This window comes from Tamandua tetradactyla, chromosome 7 (assembly GCF_023851605.1).
Source record: "Tamandua tetradactyla isolate mTamTet1 chromosome 7, mTamTet1.pri, whole genome shotgun sequence".
Lineage (NCBI taxonomy): Eukaryota > Metazoa > Chordata > Mammalia > Pilosa > Myrmecophagidae > Tamandua > Tamandua tetradactyla.
Window position 1 is genome coordinate 120651311 of NC_135333.1, and position 24390 is coordinate 120675700.

The following is a 24390-nucleotide window of genomic DNA, read 5'->3' on the forward strand; positions in this document are numbered from 1 at the left end:
CATTTACCAAGAAATCTGCCCTTGGCTTCAAAGAGTATGCCAATTTAATTGGAAGTGATATTTTTTCTTATGGACACACTATTTAAAGAATGCACCTACTTTTGGCTTTTTGAAAATGAATGATGAGGTAACATATTTGCTCTCTGGGATAAATTCAAATACACCTAACTGTAACCACCACACATAGAATAAAACAAATGATAACTAGTTACCACAAAATGTTCTTAAAACCAACTTAGAGGACCCCATGTCTCCAAGAGACAGTGTGAATGCTCTGCAGTGCGTGGTGGAACAGCTCGAGCCTGAAGCCCATGAAAGGGATCAGTCTCCCTGCAGGTTGCAGAGCTCCAGCAGTGCTGCATGCAGCATGCCTGTGAGGATGGCCTGCTGGTCAGGGTGCCAGCCAGGAGGAACCACTTCTGGGAGCCCAGATCCTGTGCTTTACTCTGAAGATCCTGGGGAAGAAGTTCATTGAGGAGTGCCTTCTAGTACAGCATGATAAACAACTGTCTCCAAGTTTCAAGAAAACTTTTCTCTAGCCAAACAACTTTTAAACATTTGAGACTGTTTTCATCTGCCAAAACTGCCAGAATGCAACATACCAGATATGCATAGGCTTTAATTAGGGGATTTATTTAGTTAAAAATTTATAGCTCAGAGGAAAAGCAGCTAGCCTTCATCTGAGGTTCTCTGGTACATGGGAAGGCACATGACAACATCTGCTGGCCTTCTCTCCTGGCTGCTGGGTTCCAATGGCTTTCCCCAGGGTGATTCTTTTTTACATCTCCAAAAATCTGGGCTGAAATGCAAGTGTAGAGATGAGTATACTGAGCTGCTTGGACTGGGCTGCATTGACCTCTCTCTTTTAAGCCTCCAGCTAATTAAAATAAGCATCACTCATTGCAGAAGGCACTCCTCTTAGCCTAATGCAGATGCAATCAGCCATAAATGAATTTCACATACTAATGATTCAAGTTCACAGCAACAGAATGCCAGGGGCATTATCACCTGGCCAAGTTGACACATGAACATAACTCCACAGAGACCTTTCCTGTGGCCTCATCCTATACTGAAAATTCCACTGAAATTGATGCTTTTCTGCTCAAAATAGGAAACTGAATAGAAAAGTAGATTTTTTATATAATAATGACCTGATTCTATTGGTGAAGTGCTCTATATTTTAAAATCCTACCACCAAATATACTAAAATACATCTCTTTCATAAGTGAATCACCAGCATTTCTATATCTGAAATACCATGTGTATGTTTTTGCTTTTAAAACCAAATATTTGTAATTTGTTGTTTTTTAATTTTTACGCCATTACAAAATCTGTTCTTATCTCATAAATTTAGTGTCTACATGAAAATAAGCAATTACAAGATTCAGAGGAAGAATAGGCTGTAGTAATCAAATAATGTTTGATTTTTCTAAATGAGAAGACTTTCATTTTTAAACACTAAACTTGGGAGCTGTTTTAAGCAGACTTTTCTGGGAAAAGATTAATATTGTGTTATGACTGAGATTGCCTCATCCTGTATATGAAACACATTTGATCTTTGTCTTGTTAAGTTCCTTTATTTTATGATTGTGCTTTAAGTAATACTGCATTATTTAATGTCTTTAATAAATATTTAAAATGTACAGTGATAGGATGCTCGCCTTTCATGCAGGAGACCTGGGTTGGATTCCTGGACCATGCACCCAAAAAAAGAAAATAAAGTAACCTATGTTGAAATGGTTAAATTCAATGAAATGTGAAATATTATTGCCTCAAAGAATTCTTAATGTCACAATGTTTTAGTTTAATGATGTGCCTTCAGTTTGATTTGGGACACTTTTTAAAAGAATACTTTATATGTATTCGTAAGAATCTCTAACAAGTTCAGAAATAACATTTTTGTTTACTTCATCAAAAAAACAAGTTAGAATTCTTTAAAAGATAATTTTATTAAATATATTTAGTATTCTTATGGATAACAAAGGACTAATAATTTCTAAATAATAATTTTATTTCAGGACAGTTTTATATTTATAGAAAATGAGTGAAGAAAGTGCAGAGTGTTCCCACAGGCCTAACATCCATTTTCCTCTATTACTGAATAATACATTAGTATGAAACCTTTTTACTAATAATGCTGCAATTGATTTATTATCATTTACTAAAGTCCATGCTTTATTCAGATTGTCTTATTGCAAAATTTCCTTAAGGATACTACACTATATTTATCATCATGCATCCTCAGGCTGTTGTTGGCTATGACATGATTCTCAAAGTTCGTTTATTTGATGACTTGACAGTTTTGAGTAGAAAAGGTAACTATTGCGTAAAATGACCCCAAAGTGTCAATTTCACTAATATTTTCTTCATGGTTAGGCTGGGGTTGTATCTTTTGGGTGGAAGATATGTAGATAAACTGCCATTTTTATCACATCATTTCACGGCTGCATACATCAGCATAACCTGAGGTAGTGTTTGTCAGATTTCTTTGATGCAAAGTTCCTCTCTTTTTATCTCCTTTTCCATAATGATTTCTAGGGAAAGAAATGACTTGTTTGGACTTACTATTATTTGTCATGTAATATATATACACAGTTGGTAAAAATATAATAGTATCCTATAGAAATGATAATTCTAATTAGGTTGTGACAGACTGAAAATTATTATTTATCAGTCATGTAATATAATAAAATGTGCATTATATGGTACACTAAATAAAGAAAAAATTAAACACTATATTAAAGCCTTGATATACTGAATTCTCAAAATACAAGAGATAGATGGAAAATTTTAGCTATTTTGATTAGCTATTCAAAAGAAGAGAAATTAAAATTTAAAATATTTCTAATGGACAAAGAAAGGCAACAGCTTCTTTCTGACAGCATTTTTGTGGGAAAAAAAAAGAAAGTTTGAGGAGTGATATAGACCAATAGCAAAAAAAATGGCAAAAAGGAGGAAAATAGGTATTAAAAATTATAAATGGATAATTGCATATCAGCCCAGACTCCATATTTCACTCACCTCCCATAACTGAACATATTTTCATTTTCTTGAAAAAGAGATAATTCTCTGTATCACATGCATGAAGGCTTTCTTCACTTGCTGGTTCCTTAGAGTGTAGATGAAAGGATTCAAAAGTGGGGCAACTGAGGTATTGAGCATTGTAACTCCCTTGTTAAAGGATATTCTTTGTTTGACTGAAGGTTTAACATATATAAAGATACAGGAGCCATAAGAAATGGAGACCACAATCATGTGGGAAGAACATGTGGAAAATGCCTTTTTCCTCTGATTAGTTGAAGGGATTTTTAGAATCGTCAATGCAATGTAAATGTATGATATTATCACCATCACCAACGTGACCAAGAGTGTTACCAAGGCTGAGATGAAGCCCATGGTCTCCAGGAGGCGTGTGTCTGAGCAGGAGATCTGCAGCAGGGGAGTGGTGTCACAGTAGAAATGATCCACAATGTTGGAGGCACAGAAGTCAAGGTTTAGACCCATGATAAGTGGTGGAAATATGACAAAGAACCCAGCAAGCCAACAGCTGAAGACAAGCTGTACACAGACTTTGCTGCTCATGATGGTCGTGTAGTGCAGGGGCTTACAGATGGCAACATAGCGGTCATAGGACATGGCTGCCAGCAGGTAAAATTCAGATGCTCCAAAAAGAAAGGCAAAAAACACTTGAGTCAAACAAAAGTTATAGAAAATGGCTTTGTCCCCAGTTGCCATAGTAGCCAGAAATTTGGGGATGCATGTAGTAGTATAAGAGATTTCTAAGAGGGAAAAATTTCGAAGGAAAAAATACATGGGTGTCTTGAGGTGAGCATCCAGCAGTGTGAGTGCGATGATGATTAGATTGCCTGCAATGCTGAGCAAGTAGGTGAGAAGCAGGAAGATAAATAACACAACTTTCAATTGTGGGTCATCAGTCAAACCCGCTAGGATAAACATGGTCACTCTTGTATGGTTTCTCATTACTGTCCTAGGACTTCTATCACGTCTAAGTAGAAAAATAAAATAATGCCTGATGACCCCGATGGCAAGATAGCAGTGATATCTAATAATTAACGTTAGGAAACCAATATTTCAGAAAGTATATTTATGTTTTATGTATGTTTATGCCAGTATAAATAAATATTATTCATTTCCAGAGTAACTGGAGAGAGACTTAACACATTAAAATATATACTCTAACACAGGAAAAATTCTTAAGAGTAGCAACCGTTCATTATTTTATGTCAATGAATTAGAATGTTCATACATCTAAGTAAATGTAACTTCTGTCTGGAAGATATGCAAGCATTGGGATAATATGCCATTTAATTGGTCAGTTAAAGACATTGTAAACTAATACAGAAATGGCAAGTGCATCAGTTTACTTTTAGCATTTAAAACAGTATCCATACATACCAAGGCTATATCTCTCAATATCTAGGAGAGTGAGCCCTTCACTGTCTACTCGGTGAATCAAAACTCAACTTCCATGATTCTTATCTGACTGCTTTCATTTATGGCTGATATTAGAATTTAAAAATGTGACTGTAAGATAAAGAACAATTCCATTTGTTTTTCTTGTTAGGATTCTCATCCTACATCTCCTTTGTCACTCATCACAGATATCACTTACTACTGCAATGCACATTTGTTATGAACAGGTGGTATTGCTTATATAGAGAGCAAAATACAATATTCTTTCTGCTGGTTAAGGTACTGAGAATGGAAGGGTCGAGTAAAATGAAATAGAAACCTAAGGGATATAGAAGCAAATCAATATCAAAACAAGTTTAGGAAATGTTATGAAGAGGTAGAAGTAAAGGGGAGAGAAAGTTAAAGTGTCATGGCAACCTAAAGAGAATTAAAAGGGAGTTTTTAGACTGAGTTAGTTTATTAGGTAAATGAGCTCAAGAAAATTTAAAATATTGAACATTGTGTAATTAATTAAATAATGGAACAGTATCTACCAAGGAAAATACTTATATACTTAATACGTACCACTTTGCTCACTTCCTAATGTAAAGAAAAAATTATGACTCGCTTTTAAATCAGCAAGCTCTAAAAGAAAAAAGAGAGTATTTGGTAAATTACAAACTCACATGATTGGGAGGAATGGGGCTGACACAAATTTTAGGTAGACTATATTGTCCTATCCCAATAAGAATACTGCAATGACTGGTGAATGAACTATTAAGAAATTTTGGCAATACTAAATACCTGGATTCATTGAAGACTATGTATATGACAAGCACTATTCTTACTATTTTCCTATATTATATAAGACATGGTGAAATTAAAAATGAAAAGCAAGAATGTACACAAATATCCCCAATGGCAACATTTATACAAATGCAAAATTGCAAAATGTCTAAACTAGATTTTCATCACATCAAACCATTGCTTTACCCAACTTCAGCAAGCATACATACCACCCATCACCACCAATCAACTATAAAAAGAACAACAAAGGTCATATAATGAAATCCTTAGAACACAGGTAATAGTGGCAGTCAAAATTCATTTGTTAGGTATTCTTAATATTAGATAAACATTAACAAAAGTCTTTTTCTTTTTACATCATTATTCCATTTTAGGTTTTTCTCAGTTAGCTCCAATTTAAACTGTAAATGGTGGTAAAAAGCTAACTATTTAATGTAAATAGAAGAGTAAAATTGTGTTAAAATCTATCAACTGAGAAAAATTATCCATAATTTTAGAAAGATTATCATTTTCAAAATTTAGATTCACAAAGTAATCTGCCCAATACATATATGATTCCAGATAACTTTATTTAATAAGGTAATATGCAGATTTATTCAGGCAAACCTTCTGTATTTGGATACTTAACTGTTTTATATTCTGGTGAGCAGGGCACGTTGAAGCTCCATTTCTTTCTCCATATAATTTGCTCCATCCTAAAACACATAAAATACTTGAATAATGGTCTTAAAATTATGTTTGACTAATTTACTGCACATTATCTAGGAAGTTTATCAAATTATCCCCTTGCTACAATTGACTTATATTAAGTATGAAACAATCATCTCTTGATTCCATGGAGGATTTATACTTTCTGAACCCTGAAGGAAAATATCTAATAAGAATGAGGAATTCTCAGAGGGAACTGAGATCCAAGAACATCATTTCCAAAGTCACCAAATTGTACATTACTGTATGACATAAAATAACACACACACACACACCATTTCTTTTAATTATGTCTCTAGAGAATTTACTATAGATTGCCATAATATGTGTTACTTTACCACACATCAAGGTTTGAAATGCTAGGCACATAGATAAGGATATAGAAGCAAAAGAGTAAAGGTTATTTTAGATGAAAAATAAAGTAAACCTTTAATTTTAGATGAGAATAAAAAGTGAGACGGTAAAATGAAAATACATTCTGTTGTAGATAATTGACTGCAAACTGAAAATGTCACTTTCAATTCTCAAGGGGCATTTAAATATTTTGCACATGATTTAACCTTCACCTTTTTCTAAAGATTTTCATTTCTCCCAATAGTTTGTGTATATTACATGGTAGGTCAGAAACTAGTATAAGAGTCATAAACATTCTGTAATACTTTTTTATTACTAGTAGAGTTTCCTATCTTATATGTGGCTACCCAGATGAACATCCAATTTCCAATTCCTATTCTTCTATCTGTATATTGTGTCCAGTTCTGGCCAGTGTGCCTAAATGAAATTTATGCATGCAGTATCTTGACATTGCCTTTATTAATAGGGTTTTATACTTTCTTGTTTACATTCTCAAACTTCTTTAATGAAAATATGATGGCAAACTCTATTGAGCTTCAGGAATGAGCAAAACATCCTAGAGATAGCAACTGAATAAGAAAGAATGCATTCAATTTCCAGGATGCCATACTAGTATACTAATCCCAATGAATTTAACATTTTTGTAATACCAGCATGCATGCTAAAATGAGATAAAAATAAATTTAAGTCTTGGTTAAGCTTATGTAACATTTGCCTTTACTCTACCCTGCAAAACTCATGTCATAACCCATATAAAATTTGGCATCAGATGTGGTTGGATCAAAGATACCCTTTTAAAAAAAGATACCCTTAAGCAGAGGAATTTGGAATTGGTTAACTGATTTTGAGAGTGAGGTAATCATTAAGGAATGAGATACACATAGTAAGGTCTCCAAGTTTTCTATTTCTTCAAGTGTAAGTCATCACTTGAAGTCAATTGGAGGGAAATATATATTAAAGACTGCTCATTCTCCAACTCAGTCTCAGATAATACTTGAAAATATTATGAGAATGTGAAATAAGAGTGCTCAAAAAGTGATATGACCAGTTTCAACAACATTGAAATAAATGAGAGGCTTTGAAATAAATGACTTTACATTCTTGGCTAATTCATTGTCAAAAAACCTCAGATTTTCCATGACTGTCCCCAATAAAGTTCTGTCCTTGTGCCTCATGTCTGGTGTAGTTGAAAACTAGAACAATTTCTGATCTTGCACTTTGTGGCATAGCAACATAGTTTGAATTCACACCATACTACGTTTCATTGCAATACATTGATTGGAAATGATGTGAGAGGGACACCATTTAGAATGGACATATTTGGGATAATTGGGGTAAGTCAGGTTAAACTCAATCCTGAAATTCCACAGGAACACATTGCCAGTTGCAGTTTTCTCTATTCCTCTGTCTATGACACTGAGATTGGCTTTTGGAAAGACTGATGGCCACAATGGTAACATCTATCTTCAGAGTATCCCAAATATGCTCTTGTCCAGGACAAACAAAATTCACTGCCTCTATATTGATAATTAGAGTTATAATAGAGAATGCTAAAGGGGACTATTAAAAGGAAAACTGGGATGAGAAGAAATGCTTAAAGTATTAAAATATATTGCCAATTTATATTGACAAAAGCATGGAGAATATATGAGGAAATAGAATTTAAGGCCAACATACCAGAGAGGAAGTAAATATAACTTTATATATGGATGACTTTAATAAAGCTGTTGATATAGGTGCAATTACCAGACTTGTTAGATCAAATAGGAGAGCACAAACATCTGCTGCTATAATTTTTGTTTTAAAGTTTATTCCACCAGATAACTAAAATTGATATTTTGATAACCAAAATAGCATATTAAATGAACTTGAAATGTGTTATAAGATAATATATAACTTTCATCATGTACAACCCACATATTTAACTCCTAATTATGTCATTGGAAAATAGCCAGAAGAAAGTGCTTTCTATAAGTATGCTCTTTGGGCAGGCTGAAGTAGCTTTGTAAACTATTGAGGTAACTGATGCCCTGAAATGAAGATGTGTTAAAACAGACTCTCCAATTTCATTTGAGACAATCAACTCCTAGGAAGACATGGTCCAGGGAATATCATTGAACACACATATGCAAGGTTGGGGTGGTATGTTTCACTAAAATTGATGTATATAACTGAAAGAATTCTAGTATAGTTTAAAGAGGCCTGACTTCAGCTATCATGATGGAGTTAGAACCACTTAAGCAATTACATAGCTCAGTTAGTTCAAAGATCCAGAAGTCATGAGGAAGCCAGAACACTTTAGGAAAAATGATGCACTGATTTCACCTATATGCAAATATTCTTCCATCTTCCTCAAAAGGACATATGGCCTTTTGTGTGCAGAAGTGCTCACAGAAGAGAGTGAAACTTGGAACTTCAAAGAATTATTTGACTCCAGGTCTGAGTTACTGCATCCAGATATCTAAGCTGAGGAAAAGGGAGAAGAGGAAGGTTAAGAGATAAGTATAGATTATGCCCTGATCTATTAGAAAATCATTGTAGTGCAGGTGCCTGATTTCATATTTAGAGTAAATATACTCAAGGCCAAGTAGAAGACCATGGAGTTCCTTTGCTATCAAATAATAAAGCTAAGAATCATTATTTCACTAAAAAAACTTACTGACATTAGTGCCATTGTCCAAAACTTAAAAATATCAAAGGAGTTGTTATGAGTTCTATATAAATGTTCAATTCAATCATTTGAATGTTGCCTAAGGCAGACAGTTTATTTTTTTGAGAATAGCACTGAATCATTTATAAAATAAATATGCTTATGTGTGTATATATACATATATATCTTGACACCAAAGGCACCTGCTGTTCAATATACCATCAATTTATAGTAGTTTATCACTATGAATTCTGGCACTAGGTACACAGGTGTTGAACTGTTAAATGCATTATTTATGAATTAATAGGTAATACCAGAAGTATCATTTAACCACTTTAAATACCAGATGTGGTATTTAATAACTTTAACTAGTAGGTACAATAATATACTTTCAAAATCTTATCATGAATTATCTTTCTGGGACTTTTACCCTCTCAAACTTACAGAACATCACAATGGTCTACTGAATTTAGGACATCATGAAGATAGGATCAGGTAAGTAGGGAAATTTTGGTACGTCAATACCTTGCCTTGGCAAGAGAATGGAATATGTATGAAATTAACTTCATCAGCCTGCCACCATAGTGAAGCTTTCTAGGACACAGTCATTTGAGCCATGTCAACATATTTCTCCCAAAAGAAAAGAGGTTGTACATCTCAAAAAAACAACTAAGAAAAGTGATTATGACCCCCTTTGGATTTTGGCAGTTATATATAGAAAATTTTCTCTTTCTACTCCAAAACATTCAGTGAGAAAAATGACTGGATGCTATAATTTTACTGATACCCATAGGAAGAGAAGATTCTCCAGCCAGCCAGATTGTAGTACCATAACTCTCATAATTGTTCCCAAATAACTTTTAATGGATAATTAACAGTCATAACATAAGTATCTAAAGAATTAGAACTTATCTGTTCAATACAGTAGCTGCCAAAAACAGGTGACTGCTGAGCGCCTGAAATGTGGCTAGTGTGATGGAGAAACTAATTTTTGAATTTATATAAAATTCAACAACTTAAACTTGAAAACTAAATATGGAAAATCATTTTCCATTAAATTCATTTTTATTATTTTGGTTGCAATACTACAACCTATATTGTGCAATATATTATTGCTGTAATGCTGTATGACTGACAGGGATGTGGGTCATTTATAGTATTACACATAAATATATCAATCATCTCATCAGAGCCAAAGGCTTCATTCAGGTGAAATGATTTATTTCATGTTCCAATGTAAAGCTAGAAGTGATTCTTTGAATATTCCATGAAGAAGGCACAATTTAGTGTGTTAGCTAAGTAATTGTGATTTATAAGTCAATGATAATAATTATCTTACTAAATGTTAAAGTCATTTTTTATAATTTAAAAATGTTTGGACCAGGCGGGCCGCGGTGGCTCAGCGGGCAAGAGTGCTTGCCTGCCATGCCGGAGGACCCCGGTTCGATTCCCGGCCCCAGCCCATGTAAAAAACAAACAAACAAACAAAATATAATAAAACAAGAAAATGTTTAAAGATGTTTCCCTTTCTTCCTCCCTTCCTTCCTTCCATCCTTCCTTCCTTCTCTGTCTTTCCTTCCTTTAAAAAAAAAAAGAAAAAAAAAAAAATGTTTGGACCAAATTTCAAATTTAAAAAACATACAACTGATGCAGAAACAAGTGAATATTCAGAAGCTTGTATTTCTACTTGTACATTAAAGAGAAAAGAAACTTTAAGAAAATATTCATAAACTTCATAATGAATAGGAAACCAAAAAACACATTTATTTATGTTCAAATAAATTTAAAGATAATAATATGGAAATTATACTCCATTGTCTAAGGAAACCAGTATCTGTCAGAATTTGCCAGAGAGATGGCTCTAGGTGGAGATACCAAAACCTAGGATGAAAATCCTGTATTTGAGAAATAAACTAAGAACATTCTCAGGATTGCAACCTAGACTTCATGTTTCATGTACCCTGATGGAATGAAGATGATAAGCCACCACTTTATTTGCCAAGCACAAAGACTGGTAAACATTCTATGGAGCCTGTTTTAAATTTGTTAAAGCTGGCCAGAATGCAATACATGAGATGGATTGGCCTTTACAAAGGGGATTTATGTAGTTACAAATTTACAGTTTCTCAAAAGAAAGACAGCTGGCTTTCCTCTGGGTTGTTGTCACATGGAAAGGCACATGGCAATATCTACTTGCTTTCTCTCCTGGCTTCTAGATTCAAACAACTTTCCCTGGGGTATGTCCCCTCTGCATCTCCAAATGTCTGTGTCTGTGTCAGCTCTGAACTCTGAGCTAGATTTTGCTGAGCTGAGCTGAGCTGAGTCACATCTCTCTATTCTGACTCTTTCTTTAAAGCCTCCAGCTAATTAAATTAAACCTCATGACTGCAGAAGGCACTCCCCTTAGCCAACCACAGATGAAATCAGCCACAGATGAAATTTATATGCTGATGATTTAAGTTCACAATGACATAACAACTGGGCACCATCACTTGACCAAGTTGACACCTGAACCTAAGTACTACAGTGTCTGCTTCTTTTCAACTTATCAACTATACATACCACTTTAAGATACTTAATCTCTCAACAGAAAACAATAACACACATATTTTTTCACCTGATAATGTTCATCTGTCCTGCATACAATGCCCTAAATCATGTGCCAGTCACCCTAGGAATTCCCACATATACATAGATACCCATGTACCCTCTTTCCTAGAAGTGTTTCCCTCACAATAGTCATACTACACTGTATGTCCTACAGCCAGCAAGTTTTTGCTCCATACAGCACGACTTAACTATGCCCCCACAGTATTCTGAAGAGCTTTGTGAGCCATATTCTTCATGTAGGGCAAATTCTGGGGCAACAAGTCCCTTAGACGATCACTGACAGATTGATTCAGACATATATGCTTTGACTATCTGCATGAGGGTTACTCTGTTCCATCCAGAACCAGGACCAGGGATCTGCCCTAGGAGTGTCAGCTGACTCCATGCAGAGCTGATGAGGGAATGGAAGAGGGGCCTGTCTGGGCACCACAATATAACTAAAGATGTATTAGTTAGTGTTCTCTAGAGAAACAGAATCAACAGGGAACACTCACAAATATACATTTATAAATATAAATTTATAAAAGTGTCTCATGTGACCGTGGGAATGCAGAGTCCAAAATCTGCAGGGCAGGCTTTGAAGCCAATGACTCTGATGAGGGTCTGGATGAACTCCACAGGAGAGGCTCACCAGTTGAAGCAGGAAGAGAGCCTGTCTCTATTGAATCTTCCTTAAAAGGCTTAAGCATCACTCATTGCAGAAGACACACCCCTTTGCTGATTACAAATGGAATCAGCTGTGGATGCAGCTGACATGGTCATGATTTAATTCTATGAAATGTCCTCATCACAACAGACAAGTTAGCACATGCCCAATCAGACAAACACGTACCACAACACTTGGCCAAATTGACACATGAACCTGACCATGACAGTCCACCATTTGCCAGCTTGGCAGCTATGCGTACTACCTTAAACCATACCTAATTTCTAAATAACAATAAAATACACGTTTTTCCTTTCACCTAACAATACTCAACTGTCCTGCATATAACTGGAAACACATTAAATCTCTCCAGAACAGGGCTCAAGTCCTTGGATAACATTCATTCTTAAACTTGATATCTACAACTTAAATAGTTTAACATGAATAAAGCAGCATTACAGTCCTCATTTCTGTAACTGATCACATGGACAAAGTTCATATTTCTCCCACTACCCACTACATATTTATCACTACTTCTTCCCTTTACCCTCAGCAAGCACTTCAGCTGGCCATGGTTCTTTGCCTGGTGGGTTTGCTTTCCCTGCACATAGTGCTTCTACCATAACTACCATCTGTGGGCTTACAGAATGCCTTATCCATTGTCATGGTATTCCACATAGCATTGCTTCTGATCAAGGAACACACTTCACAGCAAATGAAGTGCGGGAATGGACACATGCTCATGGAATTCTCTAGTCTTACCATGTTCCCTATCATCCAGAAGCATCTGGATTGATAGAATGGTGGAATGGTCTTCTATCCACTGGTGGGGTGGATAGATAATGGTGGGGTGACTCAAACCTTCATTCCTGAAGTTTCAGAGCCATTGGTAGTCCTGCCTGGATTGGGTTGCCACAGTTTTCCATTGATTTTAATCACAGGGCATGGTAGTACTAAAAGATGCCCTAGGGGATCTCCTATATTCCAAGAAAACTCTTCTTTACCTCCATTATGTAGTTACAGACCTACTTCCCCATGATAGTCAGTGTCAGTCACCCCAGACAATAATGGAATTCCCTTTGGGATTGTTGATCCAGTGGTATAAGTAGCCCAAAGTGACCAGACGGCAGTCTTAGATTCCAGTTCAATGGAATGATTATTGTTTCTCCTGGTGGAAGCACTCCCCATTTTGGAACTAAAACCTATAGACTAGCAGAGCTCAGGGTCGCAGGGACAGGAAGCAAAAATTTTCCTAGTGGATCACTAGGGGTAATAGGGAGTGCTGTCACTCCCATTTCCATCCCTTTGTCCCTGGACCTGTGGATCCTGGTTATGGGAGAAACAGCACCGTACAGCAGAGGCTGATTCAGAGCATATACAGCTTCCTGGAGAACATTACCTCAGTTTTTCAAGAAGTTGCCACCTATTTGGCACTATAATTTAGTTTTCAAAAGGCCATTCCACCGTTCTATCAATCCAGCTGCTTCTGGATGATAGGGAACCTGGTAAGACCAGAGAATTCCATGAGCATGTGCCCATTCCTGCACTTCATTTGCTGTGAAGTGTGTTCCTTGATCAGAAGCAATGCTATGTGGAATACTATGATGAGGGATAAGGCATTCTGTAAGCCCACGGATGGTAGTTTTGGTAGAAGCATTGCATGCAGGGAAAGGAAACCCATATCCAGAGTATGTGTCTATTTCAGTTAGAACAAATCATTGCCCCTTCCATGAAGGGAATGGTCCAATGTAATCAACCTGCCACCATGTAGCTGGCTGGTCACCTTGGGGAATAGTGCCATATCAGGGGCTGAGTGTGGGTCTCTGCTGCTGACAAATTGGGTACTCAGCAGCGGCTGTAGCCAAGTCTGCCTTGGTGAGTGGAAGTACATGTTGCTGAGCCCATGCATAACCTCCTTCCCTACCACCATGGCCACTTTGTTCATGAGCCCATTGGACAATGACAGGAGTTGCTGGGGAAAGATGCTGACTGGTATCCACAGAATGGGTCATCTTATCCACTTGATTATTAAAATCTTCCTCTGCTGAAGTCACACTCTGGTGCACATTCACATGGGACACACATATGTTCATGTCTTCAGCCCACTCAGAAATGCCTATCCACATACTTCTTCCCCACACCTCTTTGTCACCAATATTCCAACTATGGTCTTTTCAAGTCCCTGACCATCCAGCAAAACCATTAACAAAGTCCCATGAGTCAGTATACAGACACACCTCTGGCCAGTTTTCCTTCCAAGCAAAATGAACAACCAGGTGCACTGCTCAAAGTTCTGCCCACTGGGAGGATTTCCCCTCACCACTGTACTTCAAGGATACCTCAGAAAGGGGTTGTAATGCTGCAGTTGTCCACTTTCGGGTGGTACCTGCGTATTGTGCTGAACCATCTGTAAATCAGGCTTGAGTTTTCTCTTCCTTAGTCAATTCACTGTAAGGAACTCCCCAAGAGGCCATAGCTCTGGTCTGGAAAAGAGAAGGTAATGTGGCAGGAGTGGAGACCATGGGCATTTGTGCCATTTTTTCATGTAACTTACTTATGCCTTCAGGACCTGCTCAGGCCCTATCTTGTATATACCATTTCCATGTTACAATAGAGTGCTGCTGCACACACCCAACTTTATGGTTTGGTGGGTCAGACAACACCCAACTCATGATAAGCAACTCAAGTCTCATGGTAACTTGGTGATCCATGGTTAAGCATTCTGTCTCTACTAAGGCCCAGTAGCACACCAAAAGCTGTTTCTCAAATGGAGAGTAGTTATCTGCAGCAGATGATAAGGCTTTGCTCCAAAATCCTAAGGGTCTGCATTGTGATTCTCCTATAAGGGCCTGCCAAAGGCTCCAGACAGCATCTCTATTTGCCACTGACACTTTCAGCACCGTTGGATCTGCTGGATCATATGGCCCAAGTGGCAGAGCAGCTTGTACAACAGCCTGGACCTGTCGCAGAGCCTCCTCTTGTTCAGGTCCCCACTCAAAATTAGCAGCTTTTCTGGTCACTTGGTAAATGGGCCAGAGTAGCACACCAAATGAGGAATATGTTGTGGCCAAAATCTAAAGAGACCAACTAGGCGTTGAGCTTTAAGAAAGGTGTGTCTGCCAGTTCTTGCTTGCTGTCTAAAATTCCTGTTGGGTAAGGGAACACTGAAACTTCTCATTTTGAGCAGGGTAAGGCCACCTCACAAATTTTTTTAAATGTATTTTTTATTTCCATTTATTTCAAATATTTTTCCTTTCTCTTAAGAGGCTTAAATCATGTATTTTTTTTAAAATGTGCTTTTAATTCCCAGATAATTAGGGACATCTAGCTATATTTCAGTGACTCATTTCTAGTTTAATACCATTGCAATCTGAGAAAATACTTTGTATGATTTTATTCTTTTAATTTTGTTAATGCATATCTTATGACTCAGAGTGTGGTCTATATTAAACATGCCATATAAACTTGAAGCAAATTTGCATGATGCTGTTGGGCAGAGAATTCTATAAATGTCAACTAGGTCAAGTATATTAATGGTGCTACTCCAGTCATCTGTATCCTTACTTTTATTTTTTGTGAGTCCCTGACCTATCAATTACTGAGAAAGGGGTGTTGAAGCCTGCAAATACAATAGTGGATTTGTCTGTTTATCTTTCCAGTTCCATTAGTTTGCTTCATGTAATTGGACACTCTATTGTTGGGTATTTATGGTTTATGACCATTAGGAGTTCTTGGAATATTTACCCCTTTATTATTAGGTAGCGCACCTTTTATCCCTGAAAGTTTTTATTATATTTGATTCTGCTTGTATGAAATTAATATAAACATTCCAGTTTCCTTTCAGTTAGGATCAGCATCATTTGTCATTTACCACCCCTTTCCTTTTTATTTATTTATTTATTTATTTGCATGGGCAGGCACCGGGAATAGAACCCAGGTCTCAGTCTTGGCAGGTGAGAACTCTGCCTGCTGAGACACTGTGGCCCACCCACCCCTTTACTTTTAACCCATCTCTGTCTTTATATTTAAAGTGGACTTAGCAACACAAAATATTGGTTCTTTTTCTTTTTAATCCATTCTGACCATCTCTGTCTTTAAATTGGTGATTTAAATGATTCCTTATAATGGTGATTTTTGGTATAGTTGGATTAATATCTAACATGATTTTAACCACATTTTATTTATTGGATGTGTTCTTTGTTTCTTTTTTCTTCCTATTTTTCTGAGTTCTCTTGCTTTATTGTGTTTTATCTCTTCTCTTAGTGTGTTAATTATACTTTAGTAAAAAATAGGGTTTACTCAAAAGTTTACAATACAACCTTTAAACCAATCTAAGTCTATTTTCAAATAGCACCATTTCAAGTGCAGTGCAGGTAATTTATAACTGAGTATCTCCAATTATTCTCTCTCAACATATGTAATACTCATCATTCAGTACGCAAATCCCTATACTCTAACAATCAAATGCATTTATATTACTATTGTTAAAAGTTAGATGAATAAATTGTTTTATTTCCACTTTTATTTATTCTTTTTCTAATACACTTCTTTTTTCTTATTTAGACCTGAATTTTTTACTTATTTCATTTTACTTCTCCCTGAAGAACTTCTCTTAACATTTCTTGCAGAAATGTGCTGAAGATTAATTTGTTAAGTGATATTATTAAACTGGTTAATTCCATTAAATTTGCCTTTAATTAAATGGAAAATACATAATATTCTAATGAGATGCTAAGAAATAACAGGTACTTTGTATGAGAGATTCAGAAGTTCTCAGGGTAAAGTATTTTCAAACAGATATATTAAAAAAATTATGCAACTTTATTTTATAGATTTATACATGTCAATATGTTCTAAAATGAACATATTCCAATTTTCCTTTTTCTATGCTATCAAATACCCATAAATTTTTAAAGAAACTTGCAAAGAAAAAGGAATTTTGAAAATTATTGTATGAAATTATGGCCATGGTTTTTGTTACTGAAAATTATATAAGCTCATTAATATTGAAAATGTGGACTACCCATTGGAAAAGCATGTAAACAATTACTTCTACCTCTTTTAAAAATCTTCCAAATAAAAAATCTCTGTGTGCTTTAAAAAATATTTATATAGAAATGCAAAGTCAAGACAGCAGATTAAAATTAGAGTGGGCAGAATTTATTAGATTTTATTAATAATACATATTGATTAGTACTGGAGAATAACTATTGTAACTTTCACTTCTTTAAATAAGTAAACCTGTCATTGGAATTATTAATCTTGTCTTATGGCAACACTCCCAGCCAAGTAGCACAGTAAAATCAAATGGAATAAGATTTATAGATTATTTATCACAGTTTCAAAAAAAGTAACAAAAATAATTAAATTGAGTCCAATATTCATACCATTAACAAATAAAATAGAAAATTATAAGATATATTGCTTCATTCACATGATTTCCTTCCCTTGATTTCTATTTTCCTATTAAAATGTGTACAATCTTAGCTGTAGTAAAATACATATTTATATACAAGCAGATATACATATACTATCAAATTATACTATTTTTTTTACTTATAGGATTATGATAAACGTCAACTAAAGACCTCAAATTATAGTAACAAAAACAAGTCTATAACTTTTGGTGGCATAGTGATCTTCGTATTTGAAGAAAGTGTTCATTTCCCTTAAAGGTAATTGCTCCTTTAGCAGCCTATCATTAATACACTAAATATTTGCTCCTATGGACACAGTTTCCAAGTTTCTGACAATATCCATTATTCTTCTCTGATTGCAACCAGGTTTTTCTAATGCCCAATATAAAGGGTGAAAAAAAATTAAACACTATTATTGAGAGATAGTACAATGGAACTTTCTCGAAGCATACAACTTAACTATCTCCTCTCAGCACTCAAATGCACCGTGTTCATCATGAGCTTGCAGTTTTACTATACCTAAACATTTTGTTTCTTGTGATCTGTTATAAAATCTATCCATCAGTTACTTCTGTAATTGACATTTTTAACACTGCCTTAAAATTTCATATTGATCTTCATCAAATGCCAATTTTTTAAATCTTACTTTATTACTGAATGTATTAACCTCACTCATTTCCTGTCATTCACTATTGAATTCATTTATTCATTCATTACATATTAGACACTGAGCTAAATACTGAGAATGAATAAATCCATAAGATGTAGACACTACTCTTGAGAAACTTGGAATCCAGTGCAGGAAATAGATACCAACAATTAATTACAGTACATATGATGTGATATATGTGATCTGCAGTATGGTGTGATTAACTTATTCTTATTGACCAGAGTCTTCCACAAGAGACTTTATTTATTAATTTTAATTAATGATTGAAGTTTCATCAGTTTAGCAGAAAAGATTTAGACAAGAAGCATGCATTCCTTCTTCGTGAGAGCTCTAAATTTTTGCAATTACCCTGTGTTGTTCAGAGAGTTTTTGGGCTTCCTAATTTGGAAGTGGTAAGACATGAAACTGGAAAGAAAGACCAGGTTATAAAAACATTGAGAAGTTTAAATATTATATATTGTAAGCAATAGAAAGCCATCAAGATTTCTTAGCAAGAGAGTGGCATGATCAATTAATATTTTAGAAACTTAAGCAATAGCCGAGGGACATTAAATTTAAAGATTGAAAGCAGTACAGTTACTAAAGAGGCAATTGATGTACCTTGAGGATTGCTTTTCTTTTTTGTTTTTAACTTTTGATCATTCCATCCTACATATATAATCAGTAATTCACAATATCATCACATAGTTGCATATTCATCATCATGATCATTTCTTGGAATACTTGCATCAATTCAGAAAAACAGATGAAAAGAAAACAGAAAAAATTCATACATACAATACTCTCACCCTTCCCCCTCACCGATCACCAGCTTTTCACTCTAAATTTATTTTAACATTTGTTCCCCCTATTATTCATCTTTATTCCATATGTTTTACTCATCTGTTGATAAGGTAGATAAAAGGAGCATCAGACACAAGGTTTTCACAATCACACAGTAACATTGTGAAAGCTATATCATTACAAAATCATCTTCAAAAAACATGGCTACTGGAACGCAGCTCCACATTTTCAGGCAGTTCACTCCAGCCTCTCCATTACATCTTGACTGATAAGGTGATATCTATTTAATGTGTAAGAATAACCTCCAGGATAACCTCTTGACTCTGTTTGAAATCTCTCAGCCATTGACACTTTATTTTGCCCCATTTCACTCTTCCCTCTTTTGGTTGAGAAGGTTTTCTCAAACCCTGATGCTGAGTCTCAGCTCATTCTAGGGGTTTTCTCAATCCCCTGATGCTGAGTCTCAGCTCATTCTGGGGGTTTTCTCAATCTCTTGATGCTGAGTCTCAGCTCACTCCAAGATTTCTGTCCCATGTTGCCAGGAATGTTCACACCCCTGTGAGTCATGTCCCACATAGACCGGGGGAGGGTGGTGAGTTTGCTTGTTGTGTTGGCTGGAGAGAGAGGCCACATCTGAGCAACAAAAGAGGTTCTTTTGGGGGTGATTCTTAGGCCTGATTGTAAGAAGGCTTGACCTATCCTTTGTAGGGTTAAGTTTCATATGAACAAACCCAAGACTGGGGGCTCAATCTATAGCTTTGATTGTCCACACTGCTTGTGAGAATATCAAGAATTCAACTTGAGGAAGTTGAATTTTCCCCCTTTTTCATCATTCCCTGAAGTGGACTCTGCAAATACTTTTTCATTCACTGTTCAATCACTCTGGGATTTATCAGGGCATCACTCTGGACAAACCAACAAAATCTCATGTCTTACTCAAGTTTCCATGTACTTATGGTGTTCAATTAAGCTGTCTACATAAGTTATATTTCATTTGTGGTCAGAGCCCTCCTCCCTCTATTATTTTCACATTTAGCTTCATTGTTTTAACATAATTGTATTACAGTTAGGTAGTATTGTGCTGTCCATTTCTGAGTTTTTACGTTCAGTCCTGTTGCACAATCTGTATCCCTTCAGCTCCAGTTACCCAATATCTTACCCTATTTCTACCTCCTGATGGTCTCTGTCACGAATGAAATTCTCCAAGTTTATTCACTAAGGTCAGTTCATATCAGTGAGACCATACAATATTCGTCCTTTTGTTTCTGGCTAATCTCACTCAGCATAATGTCCTCAAGGTCCATCCATGTTGTTACATACTTCATAAGTTTATTCTGTCTTACAACTGCATAATATTCCATCATATGTATATACCACAGTTTGTTTAGCCACTCTTCTGTTGATGGACATTTTGGCTGTTTCCATCTCTTGGCAGTTGTAAATAATGCTGCTATAAACATTGGTGTGCAAATGTCCATTTGTGTTCTTGCCCTCAAGTCCTCTGAGTAGATACCTAGAAACAGTATTACCAGATCATATGGCAATTCTATCCTTAGCTTCCTGAGGAGCCACCACTCTACCTTCTTCAGCAGTTGTACCATTTGATATTCCCATCAACAGTGGAAGAGTGTGCCTCTTTCTCCACATCCTCTCCAGCATTTGTCATTTTCTGTTTTATTGATAATGGCCATTCTGGTGGGCATGAGATGATATCTCATTGTGGTTTTGATTTGTATTTCCCTAATAGCCAGGGAAGTTGAACATCTCTTCATGTGCCTTTTGGCCATTGGTATTTCCTATTCTGAGAAGTGTCTGTTCAAGTCTTTCACCCATTTTGTAATTGGGTTGGCTGTCTTTTTGCTGTTGAGTTGAATAATTTCTTTATAAATTCTGGATACTAGACCTTTATCTGATATATCATTTCCAAATATTGTTTCCCATTGTGTAGGCTGTCTTTTTACTCTCTTGACAAAATTCTTTTATGTGCAAGTGTTTAATTTTGAGGAGTTTCCATTTCCTTCTTTCTTTCTTCAATGCTCTTGCTTTGGGTGTAAGGTCTAGGAAACCGCCTCCTAGTATAAGATTTATAAGATATTTCCCTACATTTTCTTCTTGCAGTTTTATTGTCTTAGATCTAATGCTTAGGTCTTTCATCCATTTTGAGTTAATTTTTGTACAGGGTGTGAGATATGAGTCCTCTTTCATTCTTTTGCATATGGATATCCAGTTCTCTAGGCACCATTTATTGAAGAGACTGTTCTGTCCCAGGTGAGTTGGCTTGACTGCCTTATGAACGATCAATTGTCCATAGATGAGAGGGTCTATATCTGAACACTCTATTCAACTCCATTGGTCAGTATATCTATCTTTATGCCAGTACCATGCTGTTCTGACCACTGTAGCTTCATAACATGCCTTAAAGTCAGATAGTGTGAGACCTCCAACTTCATTTTTTTTCCTCAGGATACTTTTAGATATTCAGGGCACCCTGCCCTTCCAGATAATTTTGGTTATTGGTTTTTCTATTTCTGAAAAGTAAGTTGTTGGAATTTTAGTTGGTATTGTATTGAATCTGTAAATCAATTTAGTTGGAATTGACATCTTAACTTTATTTAGTCTTCTAATCCATGAACATAGTATGCTCTTCCATCCATTTAGGTATTCTGTGATATCTTTTAACAATTTCTTGTAGTTTTATTTGTATAGGTCTTTTGTCTCTTTAGTCAGATTTATTCCTGAATATTTTATTCTTTTGGTTGAACTGTAAATGGAATTTTTTTCTTGATTTCCCCCTCAGATTTTTCATTACTAGTGTACAGATTTTTGAGTGTTGATCTTGTAACCTGCCACTTTGCTGTATTTATTTATTAGCTCTAGTAGTTTTGCTGTGGGTTTTTTTGGGTTTTTGACATATAGTATCATATCATCTGCAAACAGTGAGAGTTTTACTTCTTCCTTTCCAATTTTGATGCCTTGTATTTCTTTTTCTTCTCTAATTGCTCTGGATATAACTTCCAACACAATGTTGAATAACAGTGGTGATAGTGGACATCCTTGTCTTATTCCTGATCTTAAGGGGAAAGTTTTCAAATTTTACCCATTGAGAATGATGTTTGCTGTGGGTTTTTCATATATTCCTTTTATCATTTTGAGGAAGTTCCCTTCTATTCCTATCCTTTGAAGTGTTTTCAACAAGAAAGGATGTTGAATTTTGTCAAATGCCTTTTCTTCATCAATTGAGATAATCATGTGGATTTTCTGCTTTGATTTGTTGATACAGTGTATTATATTAATTGATTTTCTTATGTTGAACCATCCTTGCATACCTTGGATGAATCCTACTTGGTCACAATGTATAGTTCTTTTAATGTGTTGCTGGACTCGATTTGCTAGAATTTTGTTGAGGATTTTTGCATCTATATTCATTAGAGAGATTGGTCTGTAGTTCCCCCCCCCCCCTTTTTTTTTGTAATATCTTCATCTGGCTTTGGTATGAAGGTGATGTTGGCTTCATAGAATGAGTTAAGTAGCTTTCACTCCTCTTCAATTTTTTTGAAGTGTTTGAGCAGGATTGGTACTAATTCTTTCTGGAATATTTGGTAGAATTCACCCATGAAGCCATCTGGTCCTGGACTTTTCTTTTGGGGGATCTTCTTAAGGACTGACTCAATTTCTTTACTTGTGATTGGTTTGTTGAGGTTGTCTACCTCTTCTCATGTCAAATTTGGTTGTTTATGCCTTTCTAGAAAGTTGTCCATTTCTTCTACATTGTTGTATATTATTAGCACAAAGTTGTCCATAGTATCCTGTCATTACTTCCTTTATTTCTGTGGGTCAGTGGTTATGTCTCCTCTTCCATTTCTGATCTTATTTATTTGCATCCTCTCTCTTCTTCTTTTTGTCAATCTTTCTAAGTGTTCATCTATCATATTGGTTTTCTCATAGAACCAGTTTCTGGTTTTGTTGATTTTCTCAATTGTTTTCATGTTCTCAATTTCATTTTTTTCTGCTCTAATCTTCATATTTCTTTCCCTTCGCTTGCTTTGGGGTTAGTTTGCTGTTCTTTCACTACTTCTTCCAAGTGGTCAGTTAATTCCTCAATTTTTTCCCATTCTTCTTTTTTGATATGGGCATTTAGGGCAATAAATTTCCCTCTTAGCACTGCCTTTGCTGCATTCCATAAGCTTTGATATGTTATGTTTTCATTTTCATTTGCCTCAAGATATTTAGAGATTTCTCTTGTAATATCTTCCTTGACCCACTGGTTTTTTAAGAGTGTGTTGTTGAGCCTCCACGTATTTGTGAATTTTCTGGCACTCTGCCTACTATTGATTTCCAACCTCATTCCTTTATGATCTGAGAAAGTATTTTGTATGATTTCAATCTTTTTCAATTTATTGAGACTTGCTTTGTGACCCAAGATATGGTCTATACTTGAGAATGAAACATGAGTACTTGAGAAAAAGGTGTATCTGCTGTTGTGGGGTGTAATGTTCTATAAATATCTGTTAAGTCTAGCTCATTTATTGTATTATTCAAATCTCTGTTTCTTTGTTGATCCTCTGTCTAGATGTTCTGTCCATTGATGGGGTGGTGAATTAAATTCTCCAACTATTATGGTAGATGTGTCTATTTCTCTTCTCAGTGTTTTCAATTTTTCTCTCATGTATTTTGGAACATTCTGGCTCAGTGCATAAATATTTATGATTGTTATGTCTTCTTATTGAATTGTTCCTTTTATTAATACATAGTGTCCTTCTTTGTCTCTTTTAACTATTTTACATTTGAAGTCTAATTTGTTAGATATTAGTATAGCTACTCCTGCTCTTTTCTGATTGTTATTTGCATGAAATATTTTTTCTCAACCTTGCACTTTCAACCTATGTTGGATGTAAGATGTGTTTCCTGTAGACAGCATATAGATGGGTCTTGTTTTTTAATCCATTCTGCCAGTCTATATCTTTTGATTGGGGAGTTTAATCCATTAACATTTAGTGTTATTACTGCACGGGTAGTATTTTCTTCTGCTATTTTGCCTTCTGGATTTTATATGTCATATCTAAATTTCCTTCTTTTTACCTTTACTGATAGTCTTCCTTTCTACACTCTTCTCCACACCTCTCTCTTCTCTCTTTTCATATCTGCCTCTAGTGCTCCCTTTAGTATTTCTTGCAGAGCCAGTCTCTTGGTCACAAATTCTCTCAGTGATTTTTTTTTGTCTGAAAATGTTTTAATTTCTCCCTCATTTTTGAAGGACAATTTTGCTGTATATATAATTCTTGATTGGTAGTTTTTTTCTGTTTTAGTAATTTAAATATATCATCCCCCTGTC

At 35.4% G+C, this 24390-nt stretch overlaps 1 protein-coding gene and 1 pseudogene across 1 annotated transcript; one reads left to right on the top strand and one right to left on the bottom strand.

Annotated features, from left to right (window-relative positions):
• The first annotated feature begins 247 nt into the window (after nt 1-247).
• LOC143690070 (guanine nucleotide-binding protein G(I)/G(S)/G(O) subunit gamma-10 pseudogene) lies at nt 248-450 on the top strand (annotated as a pseudogene).
• A 2592-nt stretch (nt 451-3042) lies between these two features.
• On the bottom strand, nt 3043-3981 carry LOC143690071 (olfactory receptor 6C74-like). Its single transcript, XM_077168067.1, has one exon. It carries the CDS (start codon nt 3979-3981, stop codon nt 3043-3045), a length of 939 nt encoding a protein of 312 aa, XP_077024182.1.
• Nucleotides 3982-24390: the final 20409 nt, after the last annotated feature.

Coding starts and splice junctions, on each gene's coding strand:
- LOC143690071 (XM_077168067.1), bottom strand. CDS start 3,981: ATGAGAAACCATACAAGAGTGACCATGTTTATCCTAGCGGGTTTGACT.